Source organism: Podarcis pityusensis (genome assembly GCF_964106645.2).
Source record: "Podarcis pityusensis genome assembly, chromosome: 8".
In the NCBI taxonomy this organism is placed as follows: Eukaryota; Metazoa; Chordata; class Lepidosauria; order Squamata; family Lacertidae; genus Podarcis; species Podarcis pityusensis.
This window is the reverse complement of record NC_138033.1, coordinates 28,596,198-28,609,040: the sequence shown is the minus strand read 5'-3', so window position 1 is coordinate 28,609,040 and position 12,843 is coordinate 28,596,198. Positions and strand designations below refer to the sequence as shown.

Here is a 12,843-nt window from a genome sequence, read left to right as displayed (position 1 = left end):
TGCGCATGGTTAGCCCTGGAACCCCAAGCAACAGTCATTTTGTATTAGGCATGGAGAACTAATGAGACAGAGACAAGGGGCCTATTTAAGGCAGTCAATTCCTGTGAACATTCTCTCTCTTTCACTCTCTCATAACTAAGGTATTCAATGAAGGTTGGGTGGGGGGCACACACAAATGTGAATGCAACTCACAGCAGCGATAGATGGCTTCTTTCCATCCCCAGCAGGTGGATGAGTAACATCTGCTCCCAAGAAAATCACTGGTTGTTGGAACACAGAAGGTCTTTAAAAAAAATGTGACATGTCAATCTCAACCCCAAACTTCATCTACCGCCTTCCTCAGAAGGGTCCTAGACTATGCACCTCACATTCTAGAAGGTAAGCAACTATTCCTGAAATGCATCCACAGAGTCTAGAAATCTTCATACAGAAAATTAAAATGCCAGAGTTTAGTTTTTTAGAACACGTAGCAGATTTTGGATGTACCAGACTTCCTCTACTTAAAATAAATAAAAACAAACACTCCACGTTGCTGTAGGAGGCAGGGAAGCTCTGAACACATGGGCTTACTAAAGATGTGCAAGTCAGAGGGCATCTTACAGTCAGTCTCACATTTCTGTGACTGGAGCTGATGACTCAAATCGTGTGGCCAGAGAGAGGTGGACAATATTGCTCACTGTGAATTATACTGCTTGCTGTATAATTCCTCAGGGATAGGTTTTTGAAATTGATTCATGGTACAATTTATTCTTTGAATAGTGGGGACAAAAACTGTTACTTACTGGATGCTAGGAATAATTATATTATATATAAGGGATATGGTTGCTATAGTAATCCAGACAAAAATTATCCTGCAAAATGGGGTCCAAGCTCCTAAAATGTACCTTTCAAATTGATTGCATGTATTTATTTATTTTTGCAATCTAATCAGTCAGATTTTTATTGATTACAGCCAATAGCCCTTACAATATGATTAACACAAAATCATCAAGAACATCTAAGGTTATCAAATTATCAAAATTTTAAATTATAAAGTTCCCCAAATCACTTAGATTTAGCTGTGTCAAACCCTGTTTCTTATTAAAGTTTTCAATAAGATAACAGCTACAAAAAATACAAATATTTATTATGTCTGTACAGTCATACCTTGGATCCCAAACGCCCTGGAACTCAGACGTTTTGGCTCCCAAACATTGCAAACCCAGAAGTGATTGTTCCGGTTTGCAAACATTCTTTTGGAATCTGAATGTCCGACAGGGCTTCTGATTGGCTGCAGGAGCTTACTGTAGCCAATCAGAAGCTGTGATTTGGTTTTTGAACATTTTGGAGGTCAAACTGACTTCCGGAACGGATTCCGTTCGACTTCCAAGGTATGACTGTACTTTTGTGATGACCAATGTTGCTTTAGCAAATGAATTTGGCTATCAAATCAAGCACGTAACATTAGTAAGGCTATAACTTGGTTAAAAATCACATTCTTAAGATTCTTTAAGTCAATAAATTAAATCTGAATATGGAAGAATAGCTCTGCAGGAAAAATGTAATTTGCCTTTAGCTGAGGATTGTCGGAACCTGTGGTCCTCTGGATGCGATCAACCTCTGCCAGCATGGCCAGTTGTCAGGGATAATTAGAAGTTCAACAACACCTGGAAGGCCATAGTTCTCCACCATCCCTGTTTTACATTATGCATGTACATGCTGCAGTAGGTGTTTAAGAAGAGGCATTCCCCAAGTATGAAAATTGAGAAACACATTTTCTCAGATGGCACTTGTTATCTGAAGTTATGACTATATATACTTAACAATTGCAATTAAAAATCATTTTGATTGTCTTAAAGTGCTCTTTGTTACACTTTATGCCAATCAGTGTGGTTTTTAATTGCTTAATCCAACTGATCATTTCATGCCACAACGGGGGGGGGGGGGGAGCAATTCCCTTAAGTTCTACAGAGTACACAATTCTGACAATTGCCTTAACATTAAGGTAGGATTCTTACCGTTGATGAGGTACAAGGATGTTGTTGATTCCTCCCAGTTTTACGTTAATCTTTAGGCACAAGTTAGAGAGGGTTTGAGGAGATGTTTTTATGACATTCTTGACTTGGACACACTGCGTGGCCATCCCCAAAAGTGTGTCCCCCACACGCTTTACCTCGGCTGAGAAACAAGAATTGATATGAAGGGACTTCAATATTTTACACCACAGCACAGTTCTAAAATCTGTCCCTGCAATGTCAGCTCACTAAGTCATGCCCAATGCACAGGATGTCAAGAGAAAGGTACAATATTAAAAAGCAGCACAACTCTATATCTTCAGTACTTTGAAGAATGAGGTCCCCTCCTGATAGGCAGAGAAAACTGGAGAGAATTGAACTTATGCTGACAAGAGGAGCCGATCTGCTTTTCTTCATATGGAGCTAATCTTCCCTAGCAGCTAATACGGAGGAAAGCAATGAGGCTTAGCTGGAATGAGAGAGATCAACAGGAGAAAGAAAACCCAAGACAAAAGTTTCTCCTTCCTTGAAAATATGAATGCAAAGCTCTCCTTCCAGGCAAGAGTTTTATCTTATCCTGAACAACATTCCCCCCTCTTCCAGCTTGTCTAGTTCTCAGCCTCACAAAACAGCAAGACACATACAACAAGTCTGACCTATGTTGCATGTCCAACTGGCCATTTCTTACAGCAGCTTGCTATGCTAAGATTGCCATTTGAAAGTTTGAAAACAGAAGCGATCAAACACAAGCTGAACCAAAATACAACTTTAATATTTATTTACCATACACTGGTGTTTTCCCTGGTAGGATGACTATGATGAGCTGGAGCCCAGAATATGTGTTTTTAAGGTGTCGGAACATAGGCTCCACACTGTCGGCACCTTGTGCATATTTACAGAAGCATGGTTGACCTTGGATTGGCATTCCTGCATCCTTGGAAATTTTGCGCAGCTGGTCTGTAAAACCCCTGGCAAAAAATGGAAAGCTTTCTGAAGGAGGAATAATGAACATCCACCGATAGAAACTAAGCATACCCCACCCCCCAAAAACCTTGAATACCTTTTTCTTCCAATCCCTAAAGTTGTGGGTGCACAGATCACATACTTTCTCCCTCCAGCTACTTCTTTCTGTTGTGAGAGCCTTCAACAAGATTTATGGTTATGATGGTACCACTCTCAAGCCCATTTAAAATGTTGTTTCAAGTTCCTGTTGATCACTGGTTTGCATTACACATGATTAAAAGCGTTGCCAGCACAGCTTTTAACCACACATAAGGCTGTCAGGGGCTGCTAAAGGAGAAACTACACACAAAGGAGAGGCTTTGTGGCCAATGTTTGTAGCCAATGGTTACTGTTTTACTATATAATAAAATCTTAAAATATACTGTCATGCTGCAGTTAAGTTGGCATGGCCTCCAAGACGCTGCAACTGCAGCATAGCAGAACAGCAGGTGGAACAGTTCGAAAGAGCTGAAGAGAAACAAGTGAGAACAGCTCCCCAGAAACTGTCCTGCTTAGATGCTACTGCCCATCTCACGTCTTTAACCCTTCATTCAGTCCCTCCTTGCCACAATGTCAAAACAACCCCTTGAATTTCAATCATAAACCAAAAAGTAAAGCTGTGAAAAACAGGTTGTCAGCAACAAGGCAGCTTTTGGGTAAATAAATCCCATTTGTGAACAATATCAGCAGCAAAGGTTGGACAGCTTCACAGGTTTTAAGGCAGAAGCTCAAAACTCATACCCTCTTCTAATCGGTGACCTGCCATGTAATAAAAACTGTGTAACATGAGGGCAGGGGAAGGAAGGGAGAAACAGCTCACTGCCTCATTAACAGGTGGCTTACTTCAGTATTTCTTCACGACATTGTCTCTGTGTTGCAAAGCAAGCAATTGCCCACATCTTGATTTCCACACCAGTATGAAATTGTTTTCCCCGCATATCCCACACACCATGACTTGGTGTTGCAACTGTTCGATTCTATGGAAATAAACGGGAAGAAAAAAAATGAAATTAATGTACTGGTAATTTACAATATGTGCATCAATAAATCATTCCACAGATGTTTAAACTCAGACGGTTCTACGAAGGGAAGAGCCACTAATCAAAGTTAGAATCCCATCTGAATATTACACCAGGAGGCAAACAAACAAGGGTTTCTTACCCGCCCTCCGTACTGCAACATGGGAGCTGGAAGCACACGCCCTGTCACATGAGCCATCTCATCACGGACTTTAAACTGAAATTCTTGAACAAATGGGTCGGCATCATAATTAGCACTTCTCACCTGGCATAAAAGTGGAACCAAAAACAGCCATATTGAATACACTTGTTATTGCAGAAGTGCTAATTTAAGGGTTCAATTCCTTTCTCCTCCTCTAAGTCAAGAGCAAACAACGTATTCCAAATGTGGAACAAGGTCCTTCTGTGATTCTTCAACACAGACTTGGCTGACTTAAATTACAAGCCATTTGCAAAAATTTCCACTATTATTTACTATTCATACCTCATTTGAAGATGCTTAAAAACTTACTAAAGATGGCTGCTCACCAAAAACTATGCCATGCCCTTAAGGTTGAAGCTCAAAGGTTGGCAAAATTAAGGCATGCAAATTTCCTAGACCAGTGGCACGCAAGGAGAGCACATACCTTTTATCATGCTCCATTTGAGGGGAAGCTGCCCTTTCTTAAGAGAAATCTAAAGCATCTACAACTAAATATAAGCAGAGTTTCTTCCAAAAGTTCACTCTAAGCCTCAATAGACGATGACATACTATTATTGTTATTTATTGCATTTGTTAGGCTCTTTAGGAAAAAAACAAATCTCAAAGCAACAGCAAGATGAAATACAAACAAGTAAAATAAATTAAAAGCCAAATTAAAAATTTACATACAATGCAACATTCCTAAAATGTTCCTCGAACAATAGAATAAGACATCCTACCCATACCTACTGAAGGATGAGCTAATTACTGGCTAATTAATCATCAGAATTAAATACAAACATCTTAGCCTAGAACCTAAAAAGTGACCATGAAGGTCCCAGGTGTGTTTCCTTGTGGAGAGCATTCCACAAACAGGGAACCACTAGTGAGAAACCCCATTCTCATCTAGTCACCCTCCACACCTTCCTCAGATGAGGTACACAGAGACGGATCTTTGAGGGCCACAGGGTCTCAGCTGGTTCAAGTGGGAAGAGGTGGACTTTGGGGTCCTGAGGATGGTGGCTTTATAGGTCCAAACCAGCACTTTGAATTGAACCCAGAAACTAATCAGTAGCCACTGCAGTTGGGCCAGAATTGATTTAATAAACTCAGACCTGCTGGTCCCATTTGGCAATATGGTCACTGAATTCTACAGTTTCCTAACAGTATTCAATGGCAGTCCCATGTTTAATGCATTGCACTAATATAAATTAGTTTGACCAAACTGCGGGAGGCAGTGCAAGACAGGAGTGCCTGGCGTGCTCTGGTCCATGGGGTCACGAAGAGTCGGATATGACTAAACGACTAAACAACAAATATAAATTAGAGATTATTAGAGTATAGACAACTGAAGTTAAGTTACCCCTGTGCAGACAAGGTTGCAGCTGGATCACCAGCCAAGCCTGCTAGAAGATGCTGTGCACCACTGAGCACAGCAGCTGAGCCAGAAGTACCCCTAAGCTCTGTATCTACACCTTCAGGGTGAGTACGGCTCCTTCCAGAACAGGTCCCTTTTGCACAAGGGCATATAACATTTATAGCCTGGCTTGCATAATCCCAGGTTTGTACTCACTCCCTACAGACCATGGGCCTAATTAGGCCTGTTAGGCCTCTAAGGTTGGCCCACCAGACAGTTTTGGGCAAATCACACCCAACTTTCTCATGCAAATGAAAAAACATACAAAACATCTTACTAAAGGTTAGAAGAAACAAATTAGCCATAGGTCTTGGTATTTATAGGTCTTGAAGATGCAGAGATAATGAGATAAATGTTGCACTAACTTTCTTGTACAAAGCAGATTAACCCAAGTTTTGTCCTCACTAATTGATTTCAGAGGTGGGCATAACAGTTATGAAGTCAACAGCAACACACTCTACAACACTAAGCAGAGAAAATGGCAAAAAGGAGGCTGTGGGATTTAAGAACAAACTAGGAAAGGCCGTGTTTTATCTTCATTAGCCATTCAAGGGTACACAAGTCCTCTTTCCGATTCAAAAGCAAACTAACCAATCTGCTGATTTCTTCTTGTCTATCTGGCGCAGATCTTGCTGTTGCTTTTATCATGGTTGATGTTTGATTGTCTGTTAGTTTCTTGATACATCGCTGGCCTGCCACGATGTTACAAACCTGCAAAAATGGAACATGTCAGTCTAATGATGTACATTAAACAAATTTGTTGAAATCATTTATGAACCTAGCATATTGCCTGCCAAAGCAATTTTAGAACTGTGTTCTAGTAATGTGAGCGTTCCTATGTGGTAAGAGCCTCAGTGCAGTACATGTTTCCACAAAAGTTAGCTTTTCTAAAGCTTTCCTAAAGTTATCAATCTTCCTAAGATTCAACATTCAACATAGGAGAAATTGAATGGCTTTAAAAGAGGATTAGACAAATTCATGTTGAATAAGATTATAATCTTGAATGGTTATATTCTACCTTCACTGAAAGTGGAGGTATGCCTCTGAACACCAACAGTGGATAATCCTAAGTGGGAAGAGTGCTACTGGGTCCAGATCCTGCCTTTAGGCCTACCATAGGCTTCTGGTTAGAGAGTGAGAAAAGGATGTTGGACTAAATGGGCAGCTGTCCTGATTCAGCAGGCTCTTCTTATGGTCTTATGACAAGTTGACAGAGCCCATACCTTCCATGCAGAAGGTTCCAGATTCATTCCCTAGCATTGCCAGCTGAAAGATTAACAAGAAAGCAAGGCTGGGAAAGAGTCTCTTGCTTGCAATTCTGAAGAGTGGTCACCAGTCAAAGTAGACAATACTGGGCAAGATGAACCAACAATCTGACTGAATAAGGTAGCTTCATATGTTCATTGTAATCCACCAGTCAGAGCCAGTTCTTGAAGTGAATAGAGCTTGCAGTCCTTCCACACGAAAATCTACTTACCCCAAACTTTCCTCATTTCAGCAATATTATTTAATGCAAGTGTGCAGGGGGGCATTTTACTGCACCAAATCCTACCGAGCATCACCCTGGGTGGTGACCTGAAAACAGGTGCATTCCATAATTGTCACCTCCCTTTAGAATGCCTTCTTCCCTGCCATACATAAACCATCATTCATCAGTCGCTTCAGATGTCTTGTAAAGACATATCCTTTTGCCAAGGCATTCCTTGACCCATAAAATTAGATCTTTATGTTACTGGATTTGCTTTTTCCATTTTTACACTTGCATCTCAGTTTTTATATTGCTTTATCTGTTTTTATATTACTTTTATTTTTTTATATACCACTTAAATATTTTTAAATGTGAAGCTTTTAAATAAATAAATATTTGAAAGCTAGTTTTGTAACACACACACACACAGAGAGAGAGAGAGAGAGAGAGAGAGAGAGAGAGAGAGGCCCTAAACACAATAAAGAGTCCTGTGGGCACCTTAAAAACTACCTTGTTTATTATGGCATAAGCTTTCATGTACTAAAGCTCATTTCATCAGATAAATGGAGTTATCCTTAGATGGCAGGCATGGCTGTAGAGAACGGGTGTATTTCTTAAAATGTATACATTAAGCTTTAACTTTTTTTAAAAAAAGCCAGAAAATCTTTCCTTTATATAAAAAGTTTGGCAAACTGTTTGCACTGCACACAGTTAAAACATCTGGTAAATCCTTTTTGGCTATGCAAAGTAACAGTGTTCTGAATAAATTACTTCAAGAGGCAGATAGGTGTGTTTCTGCTCCTGTCCCACTTGTAGACAAGGAAGATGAGGATATTTCAGCTGCAGGTTATATTTTTCTCTGAAGTACTGTGCTACTGTTCTCTCCACAGTCTGACCATTTTCTAACTGCAATGGGAAACTGAAAAGAGAAATTGAGTTTTAATCAGAGGAGAACTGAGGGAGTTAACTGCCTTCTGGAAAAAAATTAAGTGATTTTTCTGGAAGTTACACAACATTATTTTATGTCAGTCTTATAGTAATAAATAACTTTTTAAAATTTATATCCTGCCCATCTGGCTGGGTTTCCCCAGCCACTCTGGGTGGCTTACAATATATATAAAAACACAACAAAGCATCAAACATTAAAAAAAACAAAATATCCTATACGAGCAACAAAGAAACCAATAAATCAATAGAAACCATTAATAACAATAATAAACATATTACAGTTATACCCAAATTAAAATAACCGCCAGCCCCAACTAAACATTTTAATAATAATAATAAATAAATAAATAAATAAATAAATAATAATAAATTATTTATACCCCACGCATCTGGCTGAGTTTCCCCAGCCACTCTGGGCGGTTCCCAATCAAGTGTTAAAAACAATACAGTATTAAAAACTTCCCTAAACAGGGCTGCCTTCAGATGTCTTTTAAAGATAGGATAGCTGCTTATTTCCTTCACATCTGAAGAAAGGGTGTTCCACAGGGTGGGCGCCACTACTGAGAAGGCCCTTTGTCTGGTTCCCTGTAACCTCACTTCTCGCAATGAGGGAACCGCCAGAAGGCCCTCGGCGCTGGATCTCAGTGTCCTGGCTGAACGATGGGGGTGGAGACGCTCCTTTAGGTATAGAGGACCGAGGCCATTTAGGGCTTTAAAGGTCAGCACCAATACTTTGAATTGTGCTCAGAAACGGAACCAACATCAACCCAACAAAAACAAAACAGAGGAACCAAAATGAGAACCATTTAAAACATTTTAGCCAATTGCCCCAACCCAAGAGTTGTTCTGGTAATGTCCCTCCAGCCTCTAAGGAGCCTCTCTTAGGAAGGACACAAAGTGGCTTCAAATCAGTGTGTGCATCCATGAATACAAGGGAATAATACAAAAATAAAAACAACAGCAACAATGTATTTTTAAAAAGCACTGTGCAATTTGGGTCTATGGACCACAATAAAGTGTGTGTGTAAATAAAAAACCAATACAGTGTCATGCATTCCAAATTCTAGAAAAATTGGATGGTGGATTTTTACTGTGGCCATGTATGCAACATTCCAGTCAATTGTTTAAAACATTTGCTTACGTTTGATGACTGGCAGGTCTCCGTGTAACGTTACAGACACGGTACTTTCGTCTCATTGTTCCACAGTGAGTCACTTCAACCTTCAGACCTATGTGAAAACAAAGGGGGAAGAGAAATACTGATGTCACAGAATGGCTGCACCCAAAATGGTACATGCACAAGCTGTTTTATAACAGAACATGCATATTAATGTACAGCAGAATAAGAATGCCATCAGGCTTCTTATTATGGAACAATTCTACAAAGAATGGTTGCTTTGAATGTCTCATTTCATATGCAAAACAAGGGAGTCTGGGGGGAAAGAGGGTCCAATAGACCTTTGGACAGATAATTCCAACTTTCCATTGGGCCCCTTTTGCACGAGCACATACACATGACTTGATCTCATGTTGATAAGGTAACTGGGAGAAGATGGTACAAATGTACAGGAAACTGCATGGCTTGGCACCTATGACATTACCAAAATACATTCACTCTTATCTGTAATTGTGTGTCCCAATGAAATCTGGTGAGCTAAGTCTTTAGGGGTGGTATTGGCTTGTTTTTGTTTTATTATGTATTTTGTGTTCTCATTTTGTATTTTTATGTTGTGAACCGCCCTATGATCTTCGGATGAAGGACGATATACAAATTTAATAATCATAATAGATAATAAATGCATTCTCGCTCTGCTTGCTCTGGGACCTTTACTGTCAAACTGCCATTTGACTAAAATAGCATGACATATAAACATGAGTGCACGCTTCTACAGGCAAAAATGGCTCTACTATACCACTTTCCTCTAGCAGCATTGTGTGCAGTGATTGAGGTGAAGCCACCCTCCTCATTGGAAGTTTTTAAACAGAGGACTGTTGGCCATCTGTCTTGGATGCTTTAGTTGAGATTCCTGCATTGCAGGGGGTTGGACTAGATGACCCTTGGGAGTATCTTCCAACTCTATGATTCTATGATTTTATGAATCTATCAGTCAAAGCTTTCAAATCACCTCTTCATGGCTGTGCCAGAGGAGGGATGCAGAAGCAGAAGAGCATGAGCTTCTAACTTATACAGGTGCACTTACTAGTGCCAACAGTTCAGTTTGTATGCTGAGAATCTTATTTTGGCAAGCAGCAGCACTGTGGTGGCTGAAGGAATACTAAGTGAAAATATGAAACAAATATTGATGCCAAAAATGGCTAATGGTTTTGAGACAAAGATACAATGTTGAAGAAGTACGCTCCTAGACAGTATGGCCTTTTGACAAGCCATGTTCAAGTCTCCACAGTTAAGAGGACTAGAGACTTCTTTGTATGATTTTCAGGGGTTGGGATAAAGGCAACCTTTTCCAGAATACAAATCTCTTACCAGAACACACATTTCATGCAAATTAGTGCATGAGTAACACAAAAGATGAAGAATCATATGCATTTTAAATGAACTTAGGAGTATTCAGGAAGAGCAGAGAAAAGGCATCTGAGAGCATTATAAGCTACTCTACATGGATCAGTGCTCTATTTTCTACTTACCCTTTATCTCTTTGGTGAATTTTACCCGGTGAGAATCAGTCAGAGGTCGTGGCTGTTCGTCAATGTTGTGAATATCGAGAACTTCACACATAAACTGAATTACAGGTTGTGCTTTGTAGAAGGCAGTGGCAGAAACTAAGAGCAGAAAATAGAGCAGTTAAAAAAGTAGAAGTTTTCCAAAGCTTTAAAAGCAAATGAAATGGCTTCTTTCTGAAGGCTAAAATAAACCATTGGTACACAATAATTAGTTCTGTGTATACATTTGAAGAAGAAATCATTAAAATCATCACTATGCTTTGGGACAACTAAGTGCCATGTAGTACATTTTCTAATTAAAATTATTATCTCATGAATTTGGAGCAAGTTTCCCCAAACTTCTCAGTTTACTGATCCTTTGTCATCACCCATCCACCCTGCAAATTCTTAGAAAAGTAAATGAAATAAAGTTTAAAAATATCAATATTTAATCAACATTTATTAATCATCAATCACCAATAACAGGAATCATCAAATGTAAATATATATATTAATACAGAGGTTTCTCAACGGCAAGGAAGGTACACTTTGTAAATGCCCACATAAATAAAAACAAAAATGAGGGGTTCTATATTAACCACTTTGGGAAACACTGATTTAGAGGGTTCATAGTGAAAACAAGTAATCAGTAATCTTATGTAGGGTAATAAACTCATGACTACCAAAGTGAGCAAAACAGTAAAAGTCTCATAGTAAGTTACACAAATAATTATGCACATTTACTCCTATATCACTCAGTCAAATTTCAACCAGCCTAAGTTCTCCTTCTCCCCACAAAGAAATAGAACACCCAGCATCCATATTTTCATTCTTGCACAAAACGCTAAACTTGCAAGTTAGACTCAAGCCTGAAGTTTCTCCCAAACTAATAAGATCTCCAAAGCAAGTCCAAAAAAAAAAAAAAAAAAAAAAGCCATTAATCTAGTTTTGGGGGAGGGGAAATAGCAGGCACTCAAATTCACATATAAGGGCACAATTTTATACAACAACCATTAAAAAAATGCTGAAAGGCACTGGACTGTAACAGCAATATATTAACAAGAAGAAGTTAACAATAGACAAAATATCATTATAAATCAAAGCTTACAAACAACCATATGGCGCAAAACAAATGACTATTGTATTGAAGAATGCTCAAAGCAGCTGAGAGGAGACAGGCTTGCAGATAAGGTCCTGTTTCAATGATCTTAGTAAGATCATGACACCTCAATAACGTTTCAAGGTCCTGAATGAGTTTTCACAACTGGGAGGACTTCAGGAATGTTTAGCGCTCCAAATAAATTTCTCAATTGCAATATGATAATACAACTGCAAGCGGCCAAAATTATTTTTTCCTCCCATATTTTAAACATGATGTCACTGTAAAACATCACTCAAAAAGCATTTAGGGGTATTTGAGACTTTGCTAAATTATAAAGGCTTACTTGACTTAGGGATGAAAATGTTGCCACCTTTGCCATGCTGTGTGTGGGTGAATGCAAGGCAATACATTTCAAATGCTTTCCATACAGCAGAATTACTAGACTGTGAAACAGTTAACGAGGCGTTTTTGAGGTTCCCAGGCCTCAAGTGCACCAAACAGAATGTCCCCATACAAATATAACAAAACATTCTTCAGACATGCGTCACCACCAGCAGCCCGCCAACTTCACATGACGCATGCTAGCCGACGCCTACAGATGCTGATTAACTGAATGAACACAAATAGCTTGTGTGCATCCCCCCAAAAACCTCAACCTGCTGCAGCTTGTCACCATGGTAACCAAACTTGCTACACCAATTAGAAAACATTTTATAAGTACTTAGTCCTGGATGGGCAACAATTAAGAAGTTTCAGTGGACCAGGTTTCCTCTTCAAACCACATTACAGAATGAAGTTATCCTGCGCTAACAGTTTTACTCCTCAAATACAACATTCACGCAGGCATTTTAACCTAAATATGAATTAGTATGTTGCTTATAACTTTTAAACCTTGTCTATTCTAGCCATAAGATTAAAAGCAAAGCACCTTCATGTCAGAAACTGGGAGGGGGGCATTCTTCAGAACTGCAAGTATTACAAATAATTTCAGTGTTAAGATGCCTTCCCCCATCAAATCATACCAAAGTCAGTCACCTGTTAGTAATTAACC

General features: G+C 39.2%; 1 protein-coding gene across 3 annotated transcripts in view; it reads right to left on the bottom strand.

Moving 5' to 3' along the window:
- LOC308483985 (protein argonaute-3) overlaps positions 1 to 12,843 on the bottom strand; it is a 58,266-nt gene that overhangs the window by 21,845 nt on the left and 23,578 nt on the right. For all 3 annotated transcript variants that reach the window (XM_081018445.1, XM_081018443.1, XM_081018444.1), the window contains 9 exons: positions 10,676 to 10,810; positions 9,171 to 9,258; positions 7,853 to 8,000; positions 6,205 to 6,324; positions 4,158 to 4,280; positions 3,840 to 3,973; positions 2,778 to 2,962; positions 1,998 to 2,157; positions 193 to 283 (listed from right to left, as the gene is read on the bottom strand). In XM_081018445.1, the coding sequence (XP_080874571.1) occupies positions 193 to 283; positions 1,998 to 2,157; positions 2,778 to 2,962; positions 3,840 to 3,973; positions 4,158 to 4,280; positions 6,205 to 6,324; positions 7,853 to 8,000; positions 9,171 to 9,258; positions 10,676 to 10,810 (1,184 nt within the window). The remainder of the gene's footprint in view (positions 1 to 192; positions 284 to 1,997; positions 2,158 to 2,777; positions 2,963 to 3,839; positions 3,974 to 4,157; positions 4,281 to 6,204; positions 6,325 to 7,852; positions 8,001 to 9,170; positions 9,259 to 10,675; positions 10,811 to 12,843) is intronic.